Source organism: Marmota monax, unplaced genomic scaffold, assembly GCF_021218885.2.
Source record: "Marmota monax isolate L192 unplaced genomic scaffold, Marmota_monax_Labrador192_F-V1.1 WCK01_AAM20220418_F8-fsc00033, whole genome shotgun sequence".
NCBI lineage: Eukaryota > Metazoa > Chordata > Mammalia > Rodentia > Sciuridae > Marmota > Marmota monax.
The window spans coordinates 12332118-12352953 of NW_026694282.1; the positions used below are offsets into that span (position 1 = coordinate 12332118).

General features: G+C 32.5%; 1 protein-coding gene across 14 annotated transcripts in view; it reads right to left on the bottom strand.

The window, feature by feature from the left end:
- Caap1 (caspase activity and apoptosis inhibitor 1) overlaps positions 1-20836 on the bottom strand; it is a 602989-nt gene that overhangs the window by 548507 nt on the left and 33646 nt on the right. Inside the window, exon 6 of one of the 14 annotated variants that reach the window (XM_046467341.2) lies at positions 2408-4381. The exons of the other annotated variants lie outside the window; for them this stretch is intronic. Within the exon in view, the coding sequence (XP_046323297.1) occupies positions 4035-4381 (347 nt within the window). The 3' untranslated portion in view covers positions 2408-4034. Of the gene's footprint in view, positions 1-2407; positions 4382-20836 lie in introns of those variants that run through there. 14 annotated transcript variants of the gene reach the window in all.

A 20836-nucleotide genomic window follows, 5' to 3' on the forward strand; every position in this document is an offset into this window, starting at 1 on the left:
CACACAAATAAATCAAAAAACAATTTATTGTTCATGCAGTCCTTCATAGGAAGAATGTCAAAATAAAGAAATAAACTAAAAGAAAATGACAGAATTCAGGAAATGGGGGCCCCAACATGAGGTAAAGAGAAACCAATTCAGATTACCAAAGAACACAATGTTCCAGAGGAATGTCTTTAAAGAAAAAAAAAAACGATTATGCAATGTATCTGAACCTATTAAGAGATCTGTACTTCTAGAGGACAGCCTGGGTATAAGTTATGCCTGCTATTAGAAATACTGAGCAAATGAAATAATTAGGCAATTATATTAATTCTAAAAAATTTAAAACAAAATTGGACCAAAGAAGGAAATACAATTACAGATACACACAGTTCAATTGTGCACAGTAAACCCAGAGTCAAAGCAGTTATAATTGTTGAACACTTACTTTACCAGAAAGTGTAATGTAACTGCACTATATTGGGAAGATAAAGGAAGGAATGTTTCGGGGAGAGGCAGAGGAACTAGAGCTTAGTCTTCATATTCCAAAATATAAAACAGATAAATTCTAAAACCAAAATATCAGGAAGCAGCAGAATAATCATGTTATTTTGCAACAGACAGAGATAATGCTATAAGAAATAGCTAAAGACTTGAAAATTATTACCTCTCTGTAGCAATAGCTACATATAAAAAGGACAGAGAAATAAAGTGCTATTTTTCACTAGATTCTTTGGGGAAAAACCTTAAATTTATTTATGTATTATTTTGAAATAAATAAAATAAGAAGTTAAAATAAACTAAGTTTATGGACCAAAATGAGTAATTATAGGCAGTATACTTACCAAGAGATCCTGACAGTGAAGACTGTAGTAAGGGGAAAAAAATGGAAACTCGATTGATGTTCATATCCAGCAAGAGCAAGGAACAGAGACTAAATAAAATTGCTTCATTTTGAATTGGAGGGGGAGGGACTAGAGGATATAAAAAATACATATCAAAAGAATTCTGTTTTCATAAATTTTACTATATTGTGTATTGGGATCACAGACCAATATAGCTGAAAGAAATCATATATTTGGCTAATATTTTACTTCCCTCATTTTACAGTCATTTGTATACAGTTGGTTAGGGCAGAATCAGAACTCTCTGCTCTTAACTCACACATTCTTTTCATCTCAGAGCACCTGTAAATAGTTATCAAATATCAAGGAAATATATCTGAATTTCTATTGGTATACTCATTAGAGCACTTGTTTAAAAAGGGAGTCTACCTAAATATAAAAATTAAAATTAAAAGTAACTAAAAATGAAGTTTTAAGTTAAAGCACTAGTCTTTTTCAGAATTAGATATGATCAAAGCAAAGTATCTATGCCTGGACTCTCTTTTCTTTCTTTTTATGATGGCACTGAACTAAGAATTTTAAAAACTTTCAGACTGCCTAAATATGTGACCCAAATATCGGTTCACTCCTGCTTTATCTACATTAAAAATGACACTGAAAAATGAATATTTCTTTGCAATTTGTATTACTCTTCCAGTGATTCAGCATGCCTTTACTCTGATAACTAATCATGCTCTAGGATCTAACATTTTGCTGTAAACTGGTTTTGGCAAAAACATTTATAATGAAAGAATACACTGCATGATAATCTTAAGGAACTGGTGGTGTTCAATAGAAAGATTTGAGGGTTTGGGGTGATTTTTCATAATTGCAATGTTTTACTAGTAACTGGGCAATAAGTTTTCAAAATACATGTCAATCAATATATAAGAACATTTCAAAGTGATCCAAGGCCTACTGCTTGGGACAGTTGCTCATTAATGCAGAGGACCTGTAATCAGTTGCCATACAACATTCAAATTTTGGGTCAAATCCCAATTCAAATACTAGAATTATTTGACATTAAGTGGAAATTTTGGCTGCCATTTTTTCTCTTTTAGCTTAATTACCAATTAATTATTACCAAACATTTTCCTTACCTTAACAAAAGGAAAGAATCAAGCATAAAAAGAAGCAACAGGTTTATCTTTACTCATCAATCTGTCCCATGCTAAAATCTATAACATCTCTGGGTTTAAGATTTGTCTTTAAGACTGAAGACCTTAGAAGCAATAAATACCTGTGAACTAACTTTTTAAATGGCAGCCTCAGATCAATGAGGCACTTTCCTATTAGGCATTTCTAAAACAAACTTATTCCTATTTTCTAAAGCCCGTCATTTTCAAAAAGTTCTTAAATCTGTTCACATTAAAAAGACAGGGAGAGGAAAAAAAGCTGTTTCCCTTTTTTTTTTTTTTTTTTTAAAGTTAGGAATCTCAGTAGTCTCTAATTCACTCAGTTCATTCTGTTTCACACATATCTACTCCAATCAAATATTCTCCAAAGCATTTTGCACATTGAACAGAAGAGACACACAGTACTTCAAGAGATGAGGGCTTTAATAATCCACAACACTCAGACCTTTTCCTACTCTTACGTTTAATCACACAAATGCCATTTATCACATTTTATAATTAGTAAGCAGCAATACAGTTTAGTTTGTACTACTTTATTATTTTAACTTTTAGCTTAAGCTGGACTAGAAGAATTATTTTACCATAATCAATGCTTTCTCATGATGAAGTGATAACTGTGAGCACTATTTAAGTCATCTTCACATTTACCAGCTTAAAAGAAACACTTCAAGTGACACAGGTTTCTATGCTTTGTTAGATTCGGAGAGGAAGATAGTGACAGGATTATTTAAAGACGTATTCAGAAGCAAAATGTAAATTTGTAACTGTAACACCAATGTTTCACAAATGTCCTCTATATCCATTTAAAATACCCTCTAAAATAAACATATAATTAAGTCAGCTAGTAAAACAATCCCTGCAAGGTATGTATAAGGAAAATCCTCATATCAGTAGAACATGACTTATAAATAAAATATACTACATTTGTTTTCAAATATAAAAACAGCTCCAGATTTATATTTTAGAAAAAAATTAATTTATTTTAAGTTAAGGGACCCTATCTAAATTTATTTTGGTATCAAACAACTGCAATTACCAATTGGGGGGAACATTTGTAATTGTGATAGGATGCTAATTTGTTTACAAAAACTATACAAAATTAGACTAATTATAACATCAACTTATCAAAAGTTCTTGAAATTAACTTTACTTTCGGAAAAGTATCAAAAGTCTTTAGATCCAGAATGGTAAGTCTTTTATTATTTTTGATTCATAAAATTATAGCACATCAGATCTTCAGGCAACACCACCAGATGAACCTTGTAGAATAAAACAGTCTCCTTTTCCTGACAGCTTGGAATGTAAATCAAAATTGTTCCTTTTTATTGAAGGAAAAAAAAAAAACTTGAACAAAGTGTTCAATAGGATCAAATACCTGTTAGGATGGCTTGTCTGCTGGAATTTAATATGGGCAATTAATTCTATATTATTAAAAATTGCCTTAAACTGAGTCTTTTTTTTCTTTATAAAAAAAAGTTTTACTCAGTCATGAAGAGCAGATCTCTAAGCCTTACAACAAAAACTACTACTCAGTTTTAACCAGGAAATCCATATTCACAGATGGCATCTTCAAAACAGTAAATATTTTAAAATTACATATACACAAAACAAAATTTCTTAAACCATTAACAAATCTAGAAGCAAAAATTTTAATATTTATTGCAAAATAGAAGTCGCCTTAAGAGAAACATGCTTGGTCAATCCTTCTTAAAGCTTTTGGGTCTGTTGCCAAACATTGAAAAACAAAGGAAAAAAATACCATGACTCTTCCCTAATGGCTTTGAAGATAGTATTTGCAAACATAGCTATTCATCTAAAATAGCATTCGTATGTGCCATGAATTCAAACACACATCTATAATATAAAAGTTTAAAAAACAAAACAAAAACAATAAGTATTTTAGGCCTAGGATGAGTTTACCTAATAGGATTACATAAGAAATACCACATAAGACCCCAAATAAACTTTAGATACAAAAGTATAGGATGTGGCTTCATCAAACACACCTAAAATTCAAACTCAAGTTAAATAACTAGGCTGGTTTTTTTATATCACCAGCTTTCATTAGGGCCTTAATTGCTCTTGCCCTCATCTCAAGTTCTAGCAGTTCTAGTTGCTGTGCTGAAGGCTGAACATCTTCTGGTGGAGGAACAGTCAGGGTGGCTGCTTTGGGTTCCTTTGGGCTAGACTCTGCCAGTCCCAGAATCTCATTCACACTTTTTTCAATATCTTTTTCCAGGTCATCTATCTGACCAGCTTCACTCTGGACAGTATTTTCTGTGGCCTCAGGAGCAGCTGCTTCTTCGTTGCATGGGCCTTCTATGTCGCTGTCATAAGCATCTGCATTTATACTGAGTACATCACTATCTTCCCCTTTGCCTGTAACAACAAAAAATGGGAAAGAACCTTGTAACCTAAATGCCCTGCGTTGAAATGTCCTTACTATGCATGACTAAAGGGCTACTTGGACCCCACCTCCCACCTTGGAGTCCAAAGCACAATCCATTATCCCACTGGCTCAAGTTTCAAAACAGATCAAATTTCATATAAATTCTTTTTTTTTTTTTTTACTGCAATTTATTACAACACAGAAGTACTGGGAAACATTCCATCATGTGGAGCACCCATGATCTCTCTTCCTAATAAAAATATTGTAATGTTTTATATCACAATGAGGCTTCCACATTACAAACTGTAAGTTGATGGGGAAAACTCTTTGGATAGAGTACTTATTATTGAAGAAGTAAAATTTCCTTCTAGAAGGTATTTAAAATTTTTGCTTTATAAACTACGAAAAAAAGGAAAATATCATCAGCAAGCTGGACACTTTGTGCATTGCAATTATCCTAAATCTTTTCATATGCTTTTTCAAACACTTGGTTCTGAATCAATAAATTAAAAGAGAATGCCTAAGGCCATTTTCTAAGATAAAATAAGTCTCCATGAAGAGAGTTTTTAATTAATAAAATTAATACAGCATGATTTTTAAAAATGCATTTGTTCTAAAACTTCTATAACTGATATTAAGACCTCGAATTATAAATAGATTATGAATCTCAACCACCTCAGCCTTCATGCTGAATACCACTTAAATCCAGGCATCATCTATAACATTAGGTACTCATTTATACCTCAAATTTATTTATCTCTTAAGTACCTAATTTTTTGAAAAGTAATGATTTTCAAAATGTTGGCTTTGATAACTTTCTTTAATAGTAAGGAAACCTTATTTACAAAACACAGATCAATAGATGGAAAATGCTAATAATAGAACATATAGGAAGGACAAACAATTCTATTCCACTGTTCTAAAACAATTTACTGACCTTGACTAACCTTCCTACGTTTTTTCAATTTTTTTTTTTAGTTGTAGTCAGATACAATCCTTTATTTATTTATTTTTATTTGGTGCTGAGGCTCAAACTCAGTGCATCGGGCGTGCTAGGAGAGCGCTCTACCACTAAGCCACAACCCCAGCCCCACCTTCCTATATTCTTATAATTAAAAAACAACTCCCTATTCCAAAATTAAAGTGGAAAATAAATCAATAAATTATTTTGCATCTACAAATAAAATGTATAAAAATATAGTTGGAATTTTAATTATCTGATGCCAGGGAATATTTTACGTATCTCCCCAAAGCAGCAAGTATTTCCAAATAACAAGAAAAAATTTACAGAAAAATGAATATTGCCTTTTGTCTTAAGATATAATGTTTTATTACTGTCATGTACAATTAAAAAGAACAATTTTTAAAAAAGAAATAATGCTTTATATTAAGTATTCTAATTTAAGTCGAAAACAAATTCAAGAAAAGATGTGCGGAGCTGTCCAAAGCGCAGAAAATTAATTTTAGTGCCTAGCAAGCTTTAACCTAACATTCTAATTCTAAATCTGATGTCACTAATTTGAAATGAAAATTTTCAGACTTTTCAAAAGATTTTAAAATACAAATTTTTGAAAAATGTGATTTATTTTTCTATTATTAGATAATGAACAGAATAGATAATGAACAGAATGGGTGACCGAGAGAGGGAAAATCTGAAAGTTGGGATAATTTAGTCCTAATTCTTAGACTGCCATTAAGTATGCCATTTGGGCATAAACCTTTTCAATTTCTCTGCTATGAAAATGAAGGAAAGCCAGACATGGTGGTGCATTCCTGTAATTCCATCTACTTGGGAGGCTGAGACAGGAGGATGGGAAATTTGAGCTCAGTCTGAGCAATTTAGTGTGACTCCATCTCAAAATAAAAATTAAAAAGAAAAAGAAAGAAAATTATCCAAGAGTATCTTTAAAGACCAAGGTCATAACATAATAGTAAATTAAATCAACAGAATATACAGTGAGTAAACTGTTCTCTCTTTCCCCCTAAGATATGGTTACCACTCACTTTTCACTTAACATATCCATCGTGTGGATTATGCCAAAAAAAATTTCTGACAGTCGTAGCCACAAAAATTAAGTAAATTATGCTCTATTATTTTTTACCAACTTTTTTTGATAAGATATTTTAGAGAAAAGTAATGTCTCAACTTTATAACTGAGGTTTACTTATTATTCCATGAGTCCACAGACCAGTATCTAATGACAAAACTACGCACAACTACACAATCCCACATAGGCTGTCACAAAATTAAAAGTAGAAACATTCTTATGAAATTAATTTGCTTTGAATTTATATGGGGGTAAATTTGACTGTCATTGTAACATACCACCAGCTTATAATTCTACAAAGAGGCTACAGGGATTTATAAGAGTATGTGTAATTTTTTTAAAAGGGAAATAAATGTTTATTAAGTTCATTTTATTTTATTTTCCTGGGGAGGAAGTCTATACTCTCAAATACTTTCTAAGTGGCTAAGAAGCACCAAGCTATATACATACTATCACTTAATTCAGATCATTTTTAAAACTGTTTATGTAAGCTTCTTTAGAAATGAATCCCAGCTAAAGAACTACTCTTCCCAAGCTTACATAATAAAATCTTCATTTTATAAAATTATTAGTATCAAAGATTCAGGATCAAAATATTTAAGTATACAAGCCCAATATTTCAAAGAAAAAAAAATCTGGACACTCTTTTTCATTTATGTTCTCTATGGATGTTTCAAACATTTCAGTAAGCAGAAAGTGGGTTTTGCTTCATTTTTTTTGCTTTTATATAAAAAAATAGTACATCTAGCTTATCACTGAAGAAATGATGCCCTATACATTTGGTGTTCTGTTTACATTTAAAATTATAATTCATAATCCAAATGACCAAGTTGTCAGTAATACAGTAATTCTAAACATATTCATAGATTCCATCTGTCCATAAATAACCATATCACACATGCCAAAATTTTGTAGAATTATACAAATGAAATGACTTAGCAAAGCACTTTATTTTACAAATTTGAGAACAAGTGACATGACTTATATACTGGGACACAATAAATTCTTTGAAGATTTTAGTACCATACCTCAGGTCTTTTCCACTGTTGCTGAATTTAGTTCATTCTAGCAGAATTAGTAACTCACATTTTTAAAAGCATCATGTGCAAACATGAATACATTTCCAAAAATAATTTACTCTCATCATTGGCATTAAAAAATCATAGGTTTTTTTCTATCAATTATGATACTCAAAGTAAAAAGGGTAAACATTATACATTTTTTTAAAGAAATATCTTTATCCCTAATGCCTCCAAGTGCTTAGAATTTCAGTGTCATTATGTGCTGTGCTTCAGATCTGCCATTCTGCATGCATGTGAGGATATACACAAACATTTGTATGTATGTGTGTGTTTTCAGGGGAAATGAGTATTCTCTTAAGTTATAAAAGAATTCCACAAATAGGGGCTGGGGCTGGGGCTCAGTGGTAGAGCGTTCGCCTAGCATGCGTGAGGCACTGGGTTTGATACTCAGCACCACATAAAAATAAAATAATAATAAAGATATTGTGCCCACCTAGAACTAAAAAATAAATATTAAAAAAAGAGTTCCACAAATAACAAATATGTCACAATCCCACTATTATGTGGGATAAAAAAATTTCTTTTAAAAAAAGTTTTTTATGATATCAATGGTATATTAATAAATGTGATTTTTTTGGTATTGTATAATGAAATCTATCAATGTTTCGAAGATCTTTATAGTTGGTGAACCAATATCTTCTAAGTAACAAATGCATGATGGTACAAAACTATGTGTAACTAAAAGATCAATCCAGAATACAAATTAACCAATGAATTCTAATGTAACTAGAGTACGAAATATTCACTGATATGGTTTCAGACCCAAATTTCAACTGTCCTTTAAAAAACTACCAGTTTGGGTTTAGTATTAAAGAACATTCACAATTATCTGAAATGGTTATTAAAATCCTTCTCCATTTTCTAACTACATATTTCTGCGTGGTTGGATTTTCTCCATATCCTTTAACCAAAACACTATAACCCAGAGAAGGAATATAGAAGCTAACAGAGATTTACACACATGTAAAAACTATGCCATTCTTCTCATCAATTTTTGTTTTAAGAAATGAAGTTATTTTCATAAAAATTTTATTTAATAGTGGGCTTAGTTTTATTTTTAAATAGGTTAACAAATATTTCAAAATTTAAAAAAGAATTCCACAAAGAAGCATCATCAAGTTTTCACACAGGTTTATGATGATGAATAAGGGTAACAAATCAACTAAAAGGCAAATCATTTCTACTCCTTTAAATAAAACCTAACCAGTAATAAAAGATAATACACAAAAATAGATACCACATTACCTGTATTATCTATTTTTAATGAAGCTTTAGAATTCGTTTCCACAAAGTTACATTCAAAAATTACTCTGATAATAATTAGAAGTAATCATATAACGTAATAAAAATCTTAAAAATCAGTTTGTAAACTAAATAAATTTGCAAACTTATTTAGTGGGCTTAAGTCCACTTAATTTTTCAAGCTTTATTAAAGACTTAAAGGAAAAAAGAAAATAAAGACATAATAATCAAAAGCAGCACAGCAAAGAGCAAATAAAAAATTAGATTCAAGTTGCTGATGTCACAAAGCAGCAAAATAACTAAACATTTCACAAAGAAAAAAAAAGATACGATATATTCCTTACACTAATTTTGTTCCTCCAGTAAGATGGGTTGATCCCTAAAATATTGCGTACCATTTAAGACACTTCAGAGAGACTTTCCTGCAGAGTACCCACTGAAGTAACAGAGACAGATTTAGCTAAATAAAACTGGTAAGACTTTTGAAAAAGGAAAAACACAAGTAAAATTTTAAGAACTACAAAAAATATTATCAAATACATTTATAAAAATGCAAATATAAGAATATACAGAACATCTATATGTCTTTAGGGGAAAAAAACATGAACAAAGGAACAAGTCATGAATTTCAAAAAACAGGAAAACAAAGGGCCAATAAATATAAGCAAAAAATGCTCTACCCAGTTTCTAATTAGGCAAATGCAAATTTAAAAAGATATTACTTTTTACTATGAGTAAAAACCAGAATTTTAATTTTTCTGGAAAAAAGACAGTACATTATTAGTAAGAGAGAAAAATTACCAAGATATATATCTTTAAAGTCAAAAAGTAAACCAAAGAGTAATAATCATATTTTTTACTAAAAATGATATAAGCATTTTTGATTATTAATAGTGATTACTCCTGGTGTTGGGGGGGGGGGTAAAAGTAGAGGAGGAAAATGAATTTTCTAATTTTACTGTAGACTACATGAATTATTTTTAAAAGAATACAATCTTGAAAAAAGTGCTAAAAGAAAAAAAATCAGTATTAGTTAACAAGAAAAGATACCATCTAAAAATTAAAAAAAAAGTTTTGCAGGATTTTTACAAAATATAAATAGACAGGATCCAACTGACAGAAAAATAAAAGCAAAGCAAAACCAAATCACAGAAGAGGACAATTCTTCTTAAAAATCTTGGAAGCAAGGAAGAGTTAAGTTAACTGTGGAACAAATGGCACAAAAATTAAAATTAAATTCCCTCAGAATCAATGGAGCCAACTGAACTCCATTCCTTTCCTTCCTTGCTACTATCCCATCTACTTTTCCATCAAAGAAAGAGCATTTACCGACGTTTCTAAACAGCTGCTAAAGAAACCCAAACCAGCTACCACAAAAACCCAGTTACAACAAAAGAAGTACCAAGATGAATAAAGGAAGAAATAAATTCAGGGATCAGAATAATCCACTGAGGGAGGGAGCCTATTAGCATTCTTACAAAGTCCACACTGCACTCACAAACAACACAGGATGCAAAGGGAAAGAGAACCAGAGAACAACTATTAGAAATTAAAAATACAGTTCTCAAAAGCGAATATCTAATGGTTGATAACGGATAATGTTAAAGAAATCTCTCAAAAAGTAGGAGAGAATGAGCTGGGACTGTGGCTCAGTGGTAGCACACTTGCCTGGCATGTGTGAGGCACTGGGTTCGATTCTCAGAACCACGTATAAATAAATAAAATAAAGATCTATCAACAACTAAGAAAAAAAATTTTAAAAAAAGGTAGAAGAGAATGAAAAACAGATTCCAAATATGCAATAAAGGTTAAGAGATGAAGATGAAGTTCAACATCAACCTAATATAATTAATTCACCAAGAATTACTGGACACCTACTATGGATATTCACTGTTTTAAGCACTAAAGAAGTGGCAGTGAACAAAAACATCTTTACCTTTAAGTCATGGAAGAGGGATTGAAAATACACAAATATGTCAGATGCTGTGAAGAAAAAGAAAGCAGGACAAGCAGACAGTAGCAGGGGATACTTTCACAGACAATGATCACTGTGGTCTGATCTGGCAACATTTTGAGCAGGGACTTGAATAAAATGACAGAGTAAGTCAGAAATCAAGTAGAGACCATGGAAAAGAAAAATAAATCAGAAAACTGATCTGGGGTGAAGGTCTTCATCCTGAAAGGGCTTGTCAAGAGCAGAGCATCACCTGTTAAATATCAGAATTTGAGGGTATCATGGTTTGAATATGAAGGGTCCCCCCAAAGCTCCTATTAACCCAGGATTACTGAGTGGTAAATGATTAGATTATAAAAGCTGCTACCTGATCAGCCCATCTTAGTTTCAATGGTTGACTGGGCGGTAACTGTAGCCAGATGGAACAGAGCTGGAGAAGGTGGGTCATTCGGGTTGTGCCCTGGAAGGGTGCATCTTCTCTGCGACTCCTTCCACTCCTCTCCCTGCCTCCTTGCTGCTGTAAGAGGAGCAATTTCCCTTTGCCATGCCCTACCCGCATGATGTTCTGCCTCAACTCCAGCCCTGAGCAATGAATCAGATGACTATAGATTGAAACCCTAATACCATGAGCCAAAATAAACTCTACCTTCCAGCATCTGCTTGGCATATGGGGAGATCTTTCTTGCTCTGTCATAATATGGCAGAGATACATCAAGTGTGCTTAGCTCAGGTCTCTTTTCCTTTTCTTATGAAACCACTAATTCCATTCAGGGAGGCCATGATCCTGACCTCATCTAACCCAGTTACCTCCCAAAGGCCCACTTCCAAATATCATTAACATACAAATTTGGGCATTAAGTTTCAAACACATGAAGTTTTTTGGGGGACACACTCAAACCACAGCAATTAGCTTCAGAGAACAAAAAGTACTATCATCAATGACTGGAAAACGCACAATTTCAATGGCTAGTAACAGGATCATGAAAAGAGAAGCAATGACATATACTTCCTCATGGGAGGAAAACAACATTGCTTCTAAGTATTCTTGCCAAAATGTTGAATCTGAATCATATAATGCCTCTAAAACTACAATTTATAGAAAATATGAGACAGAAATACTGGAATGCAATTAGCAAAACTGAAAAACTTTAAAGGACAAATAGTTCAGCCTCTTCAAGAAACAAACTGCAAAGGCAAGGAGAAAGGAAAAAGGAGGAACATATAGATTTTAAAAATACTTAGCACAAACCAATTAAATATGAAGGCGTTATTAGGATCTCAATTCATAAACATTATTTAAGAAATATTATAAGACAATCAGAGGCAAACCTAACTTTGAATATCTGAATATTAAAATATCATTATTCTGTAACCCCTAATGAAATAATGGATCTAGACAATAATCAATAGCTACTATAACCATTAAGTGTAAGGCTGACAACACCTGAATCAGTTGGTGAATCTTAATATGAAAATGCCAGCTTTGACTATAACCGGGTTAACTCTGAACACTTTCTAATTACCTGGGGATATTAAGACACTATTGCTATTTAAGGTAATGTGGTTATATTTTAAAGAGACAACTCTTAACTCTGACAGATATGCACTACAGATGTTCCTTGAGTTATGATGGGTTTACATATTGATAAACCTATAATAAGCTGAAAATACAGTTAAGTTGCAAGTGCATTTAATACATCTAACCTACGAAACATCAAAGTTTAGTCTAGCCTACTTTAAATGTGTTCAAACATTTTCATTAACCTACAGCAAGAGTGTGAAGGAATATTATACTGTATATACTTAGCCCTAGAAAATAAGAAGACTTCATAATTCAAAGCATAGTTTCCACTAAATGTATATTGCTTTTGCACAATTGTACAGTCAAATATTCTAAGTCAAACCATTGTAAATAAGGATCATATGTACAAATGAACTTCAGATGTTTGGGATTTACTTTAAAATAATATAATGGGTGTGGAAAGGGTAGGAGTATAAATAGCAACATGAAAAAAAAAAAAGAAAATCAAATATTCCTACAAGGCAATCATAGACCTGGTTATTAAAAGGATTAAGCTATTTTACTTGATTTTCCCTTTAATTAGTTTTTCCCACCTGATTTTAAATAATTCATGTTCCATGATGATGCCATTCATAATGACACATTTCAGCATCTTTCCCTCTTGATTCTGAATCTCAGCTCTCCAAGGCCTCCAGTGTTATTGACCTGATGGAACCTTTCATTAGTAGCAAAGTCTATGATACATTGGGCTGCAATGACATGCCTCCATGGATTTCTTTTCTTAGAGAACAGATAATTTTGATTTTCCTAAGTTTCAAGTTACAAAGAACACATCTCAAATGTATTCTAATGGTGGAAAGTCCATTTGATGACTTTTAGGAGTTTGAGTGAGCTGCAGGAAACAACTGTTCTTTTTTTTTTTTTTTTTTTTAAGAAAGAGAGAGAATCCTTTTAATATTTATTTTTAGTTTTTGGTGGACACAACATCTTTATTTTATTTTTATGTGGTGCTGAGGATCCAACCCAATGCCCACGCTACAGCTTGAGCCACATCCCCAGCCCAACAATTGTTCTTTTAATATGTAAGAATAATCTTTTCTGGACTGGGGGGAGGATCACCAGTTCAAAGCCAGACTCAGCAAAAGCAAGGTGCTAATAAGCATCTTAATGAGACTCTGTCTCCAAATAAAATACAAAATAGGGCTGGGGATGTGGCTCAGTGATCAAGTACCTCTGAGTTCACCCATAAACAAACAAACTTACTTTTCTGTAATGGCCTTCAGTCTTCTCATTAAAACTAACAGGACTTGGCCTTTTTTCCATCTAGCATATGAAACTATTGATTTACATTTAACTGCATTGTTTTGACCATGATTTTCAAGATTTAATCCTAGTATAACTAACTGTAGTAGGAAAGAAGAAAATGTAAACAATTAAGTAGAGAAAATTTACCCAGTATTCTATTTTACCCTCACTGATTTTGCAAATAACATTAGTATCCACTAGCTTGCAAACCCAACTTTTATGAATAACAAATCCATTAACTAACCCTTTAAGAGACTGCTCCAAGAAACAATTTATATTCACTTAGTATCATTACACATGCCATAATGGTGTTGTAAAGGCCACAGAAGAGGCAGGCCTTGCAAAATGCTACAAGTAAGGTAACAAAATATTTATGGCATGATAAAGATATAGCTTTTGCTGTCATAGTGCTTATGGTATGCTTAAAGTATGGACACCATACTTTAAAGTGTCAAATCATGCAGTATGAAGTAGACTTTCACAGTATATAGGCAACAGGGAAAAGTCAAGATCCTCATAGATATGCGATATGGGATAGATCTTTAAGATGAGTACCATCTAACAGGTGACATTAACAGAGGATGAAACTCAAATGTCAGGAACACACGGATGCAGGCAAAGTGCCAGATCTAAACCCACACAGAAGAGTGTGAGCCTAAAAATGAAATGCACAGATGATAATATATAAAGCATAGTATCCAAAATTAATGTTTCTGAAGACATCGCCATTCCAGGATAAAAGCACAATGGAATGTCTAGTAACACTCTTACAAGAGATAAATATTTTGCGTCTACCATTGGGGCACAGTAACAAATTGATGTATGAGATAGATCCTCACTATAACCTTTCCTCTAGTAAAGGTAAACAGGAAGAAAACACTTAAAATGCCATTAAACAAAAGTTTAATATCAAAATATAGGAAGGCATATGAAAACACCCAAAGGGGGAAAAGTGAAAGCAGAAAAAAATGAAAGTAGATAGACTAGCTCTCTCAGGACCCTTATTTCCAAGTACTGGGGTTTAGAATCATGCAACTTTTCCCACCAATAATCTGTTGGAACTTACTCAATAAGTCTCACATTCAAACATTTTCTGCTAGTAACATCTCAGTGCTCTATAATCCACCCAACCAAGGAAGACAAGCTCAACATCATTGTCTATTTCACAAAAAATCACATTTCCTATGGTATTCTTTTCCTTGTTTAATATATAAGCTCAGAAAGATACACTAAAGGCTTGATTCAAATTCCAGAAAATGTGAAAGTACCCATGACATATACATATAGTAAGCAGCCAGATATCATCACCATACAAAAAAGTAGCAGTGTATTTCATTAAACATACTGAAACCTTTCCTTAAAGCAAGGATCATTTTCATTGAATAAGTAGGAAAAATAATAAAAGCTGTCAGTTTAACCCTAATTCTTTCCACAAGAGAAGATATATGAAGTAGCAGTAGTGGGAACCTCTAGGAAAAATACCTGTATCAACTTAGAGTTTAGAATACTGAAGAGGGAGATCACATTTTAAAATGTCCTGTATGTTTGTTTTTTTTTTTTTTCAGAAAGATCAATAAAAAGGTATTTTCATGGGAAAGAACAGTCTATAAAAAGATGCATAAGTACAATAATTATGTAACTAAGTATCCAAATGATGAAATATTCAAAGAAATGTGAAAACTACAGAAGACTCTCTATAATGGACCACATTAAAAGAGCACATAATCGATGATTAATATAGAAGACTGGTATGAATCTACACAAGTAACAAAAACAAAGCTAAAGGCTAAGAGAAACAGAAAACAAATGACTCAGTTTCAGTATGACCAGAAAGAAAAACAAGCTTGGGAGCAACATGTTCTTTGGAGGAAGTATTAGAATTAGAACAGGTGGCCTGATTGCAGTGGCACACCCCTAAATCCCAGAGGCTTGGAGGCTGAGTCAGGAGGATTGCAAGCTCAAAGCCAGCCTCAGCAACTTAGTGAGACCCTGACTCAAAAATAAAATAAAATAAAATGGCAAATAAATGTATGAAAAAAATGGATGTGGAGCAACAGGAACTTTCGATTCATTGTCGGTAGGAATGCAAAATGACAGACACTTTGGAACAGAATTTGGCAGTTTCTTGGAAAATTAAACTTGGTATTTACCGAAGTGAATTGAGAACTTATGTGCATACAAAAATCTGCACACTAATGTTGTATTCATAACTGCCCAAACCTGGAAGCAACCAAGATATCCTTCAATAGACAAACATATAAACACTGCAATAATCCATAAAATGGAAGATTATTCATTGATAAAAAGAACTGGGCTATCAAGCCACAAAAAGACAGAGGAACTTCAAATGCATATTGTGAGGTGAAAAAATCTGATCTGAAAAGACTGCAAAATGAGTGACTCCAGCTGTATGACATTCGAGAATAGGCAAAACTATTAAGACAGTGGGGGGAAAAAAATCAGTGGTTTCCAGGGGTTGAAGGGAGTGATAGTTAACAGGTGGAACACAGGGGAGTTTTAAGGAAGAGAAAGTAGTTTGTATGATCTGTAATAGTGGACACATGTCATTATACAATTATCAAAATCCACAGAATGTACAATACAAAGAGGGAAACTTAATGTAAACTATGAACTTTAGTTAATAATAATGCATTAATTGGTTCAATGGGGGAGAGGTGGTGAGCAGATATATTTGAAATCTCTATTATTTCTGCTCAATTTTTCTGTAATCCTAAAATTATTCCTCCAAAAAAAACCCTCTTTTAATTTTAATTAAACATTTTTACTTTTCTGTAAGAAAAACACATTATCAACAACATGATGTTGCAGCTCAAACTGCTAATTAAATTAGGGACTAGGCAAAAATCTTAATTCAGGCCTAGTATTTACTATCTTCCCCTAGAAGCACTTTGATAAAAAGGTACTCCTAATGAACTGGACAAGAATGTAATGACTGAAAAGTACCCAGTGTCCCAACGGGGCCCAAACACCTACTGAAGATTTGAACTATACAACCTCTGAAGTAGCTGCCCTAAAAGTATATCCTAAGAGCCAATGAAATGTATTACAGGACAGAATGTTAAAATGGACAGAATTTAAACATTTCTCTCAATATAATGAATCAATTTCTACAACTTAGCAACATCCTCAGTCCACTGGCCCACTTTTGAATTTTGCAAAAGAGCTCACTATGGTTCTGAGGTTGGCCTCAAACTTGTATCCTCCTGCCTCAGCCTCCCAAAGTAGCTGGGATTACAGGCATGCACCACTGCACTTGGCTTGTAATTTCGTTCAGGATAAAAACAGACATGGGGTATTATGCACCCCAAAACCTTGCAAATTTACCTTTTCTTTTTCTTTGTAGTACTGAGGATCAAACCAAGGGTTGTTTTTGTTTGTTTTGTTTTTCTTTCCTCCTGAGATACACCCCCATCCCTTTTAGTTTTTGAGACAGTACCTTGCTAAATTGCCAAGGATGGCCTTGAAATTGCTTCAGCCTCCAAGTTGCTGGAATTAAAGGTGTGCACTACCATGCCACAGCTCTTTGTTTTTTGGGGTACTGGAAATCAAACCCAGGAGTTCACCCCCAGTCCTTTCTATTGTGAGATAGAGTGTAAGTTGCTGAAGCTGGCCTCAAACTTTTGATACTCCTGCTTCAGCACCCTCACTCCCTACAGTCACTGGGATTCCAGGTATGTTCCACTGAGCTTGGTGACTTCTTTAATCTTAGGAAAAACTCTTACATTTAAAAGCAACACAGAAGCCTTCTAAAGGCACAAAAACAGTATGGGCTAATTTTCCATACCAAATAGAATTTTCAGCCTTTCATTCAAATACTACTCAAAGAAAAAGACAAATTAGAAAATGGGAAGGATCCTGTTTGGGTTACTGATGCCATTAGCTTGTGAAAAAAGTTCAGCGAAATGTTAATTCTTAAGCTTCAATGATGGTTATACCGTAATCTTTTGTTATTTCTTCAACTGTTGAACTGGACATCATTTCCCGAGAAAGAGTTTTTAAAATCCTTTAAAGATGTTAAAACTTAATGCTCAGAATTTGCATTTTATGATTACTTAATTGGTAAAGTCAGTTAAGGAGATATATCAAGGGCTTGTAAGAAAAGGAATTAGACAAAACTTTTAAAACAGTTGTACATCTCTCTCTATTTCCAACTCCAGATACATATAACACTTTCTTTTCAGTCTCCCTAGGGCTCTCTAACACTCACATCTGCAATCTAGGTGTTCAAAGAAAAAGTGAACAGTTTATTCACCAATCCAGAAATTTCTATGGCAATGCATACAAGACAGACATTTAAAATTCTTGGCCTACAAATGCTGCTTAATTAGTTGAAGGTCACTCTTTTCCTTTAAAAAGCAATAAATTCTCTGATGGCATTTTTCTTATTTAAAAAATTTTTTCCTAACAGCACTTTTTCCTTGTCTAAGGCTGTGAGATTCTTTTCAGCAAAACTCAACTCTTTTTAAGTGTAAATTCATTTCTTCACTCTTTTTGATTCTAGTCTTTACCTACTTAAACAGATAAGTAAAAATTAATACATATTTATGGTATATAATGTGGTTATTTTGGTATACGTATGCATTAGGATGTGATTGAATCAAGCTATAACATATCTACCACCTTACATACCTATTGTTTTGTGAGAAAACATTAAAGATCAATTCTCTCAGCATCTTTCAAGTATATAATCAATATATTATTATCATACAGTCATGATGCTATATAAGAGATCTCTAGAACTTATCCTAAGACTAAAACTGACTGAACCCATCTAACTGAAACTCTGTCCACATAGTCCAACATCTTTCCATTCTCTAATCCCTGGTATTCTTTATGATAGTCTAAAAAGCCTCTGTCAACCACTCAGTGAAAACATTTTCAAACACCCACCTGAGCATATATATTTTATTTACTTATAAACTGATGTATATATACTATCACAAATTTTACATATTTATATAATCAGAATTTTTTAAAGGGAAAAACTTAAAAATAAATGTTTATATTACTTATTTTAGAATTTCTAGTATTTTTTTTTTCCGCATCTCCTTGGAGTATGATAATCACACTTTGGTGACCACTGGTCTGACTGGCTGAAAGAAGTCCATTAAAAAAAAAAAAAAAAAATACCTATTCTAAGTTTTCATCACCATTAGTTAAACTTCAACAAACATTCTCCCCTATTAAAGTCCATCTGTCGACTTCTTTCTCTCTCTCTTTCTCTCTCTCTCTCTCTCTCTTTCTGTTTGCGTTGTTGGAGTTCCAATCCACGACCTTGAGCTGTCACTGCTCTACCACTGAGCTATACCCTTAACTCAACGAGGCAGCTCTCAAAGTTGTCTGACATTCACTAATTCATGAACTTGAAGGCCAAACCACAGTTTCAGGAGCAACAAAATCATTTTTTTTTTTTTAAAACTGGTAAGATCTGAGCCTAACCAAAGCAAATCTCTATGTGCACATTTTGTGTTTGCATGTTATTCTCTAACAAGAAAGGATTTTCATGAGAAAATTAATGTAAAATGTAGTAGACACCTTACTGATTTTGATCAATTTCTATGCCATGTGGTTAATATCACTTAATGTCTTCATTCAAATGAATATGTTTCAAAGAACTATCAAAAAGCCTAAAGATTAATCAAGCATATTTTCTTTTACTCTGATAGACCAAAAACAATAGAGATAACAAGTTTATATATTTCACTCCGCTTTCACTAAACAACTTAGGAAAACAGAACTCTTCCCGAGTACAAATAATACACTAGGCACTGTCTTGATAAAACCTTACAGTTTCTAAGGAATTTCAGCATCAAAGCCAAAGATCCAACCATTGCTTTGAATTTGTTGTACAACAGCATCACCAGGTGGTGGTTTACGTAACCTGTGTTTGAGCTTCTTCAGCAATAAGGAACTTAGTCTACTGCATTTTCTGACACTTCTGATTATCTGAAATAAACTAAACTAGAAATTTTTGTCTAGTAATGATTTTATCTACTGACTATTTTTATTCTTGAGGGCCATGTAGAACAAACTTAATAACTCTTCTAATTAATAACCCTTCAAATATTAAAGTAATTACCAGAAATTTCAACTATTCTCTTCAATCTAAATGTACAAATTTAACCCAGCTACTGCTTATGTATAGTATTAAAATTTTTCTAATTTCCTCCCAAGAAGAAATTCAAACATAAGAATCTAATATTTAAAGTTATAGTAAATCACACAACTACACACATTCTCAATTGTAAACAATTTAAATACAGACCTGTGTTTTAATACTGCTGAATGTCTTGAGCAAACTTATTCACAAATAAGTCTATAGGAAGGTAACTTACTAATATTAGCATAAGTTCATTTGATATTTTAACAAATATTTTCCATATATTAAATACCTCAAATAGTGCTTTTCATTTTTTAATTATAGAACAAATGACCACTTAAAAATTAAACAATCCATCATTATTTTAAAAAGGGAACTAAATCTTTTTAATAACACAATTTCTAAAAATCCTAGGAAATTAACCATAAGATGTCAGGCTTGCAGTGAGCTTGCACACGTAAATATGCCATGTGAATATACACACAGTTGTGCTAAAGAATAAAACTATTACTGATGTTTCCTATAAATGGCCTTTGGCTGACAATGAATGATTGAAGAAACTATTTTTAACAAAGGAGTTTCTATTTTGCAATAGTACCAACCAAATAACCAACAGATTATATTTACGTTTAGGTAATATTTCACAGTAAAAGATCTTTAGATATTCGTCTATTATTAAGTTTGGTAGAAGCTAGTGTATATTCCTATATTCCTCTTCAGTATAGCCAGTTTCAGACATTCCCTATCAAGAAAATGAATGCAACCAGTACTAGACAAAGAAAGGACAATTTCAATTTAACTAATTCAGTTAATATTTGAGTATTACTTGAATAATCACTCAAGCAACACTTAAGCGTTTTAGAAACTTAAAATGCAATTTAAATAACTTGTCAGTATTATATGCCAATAAGTCATATAATAAGGTTTTCCCTGAAAAAGTAATGAAAAATTAAATGCTACTATATATTCTGATCTACTAAAAATAGGGTTACTTTTGTAGTAAATATGCTTCAGTTAATTTTCTTAAATGGTCAAGCCATTAAAATGACAATGCATTTGCAAGAAGCATTATAATATTTTTATTAGGCTCGATGTGAGCAAGACTTGTTACTTATGAAAGAAAGTTAGAGATACAGTCTCAGATTTTGAGAGTTTTGCATATTATAAGTAG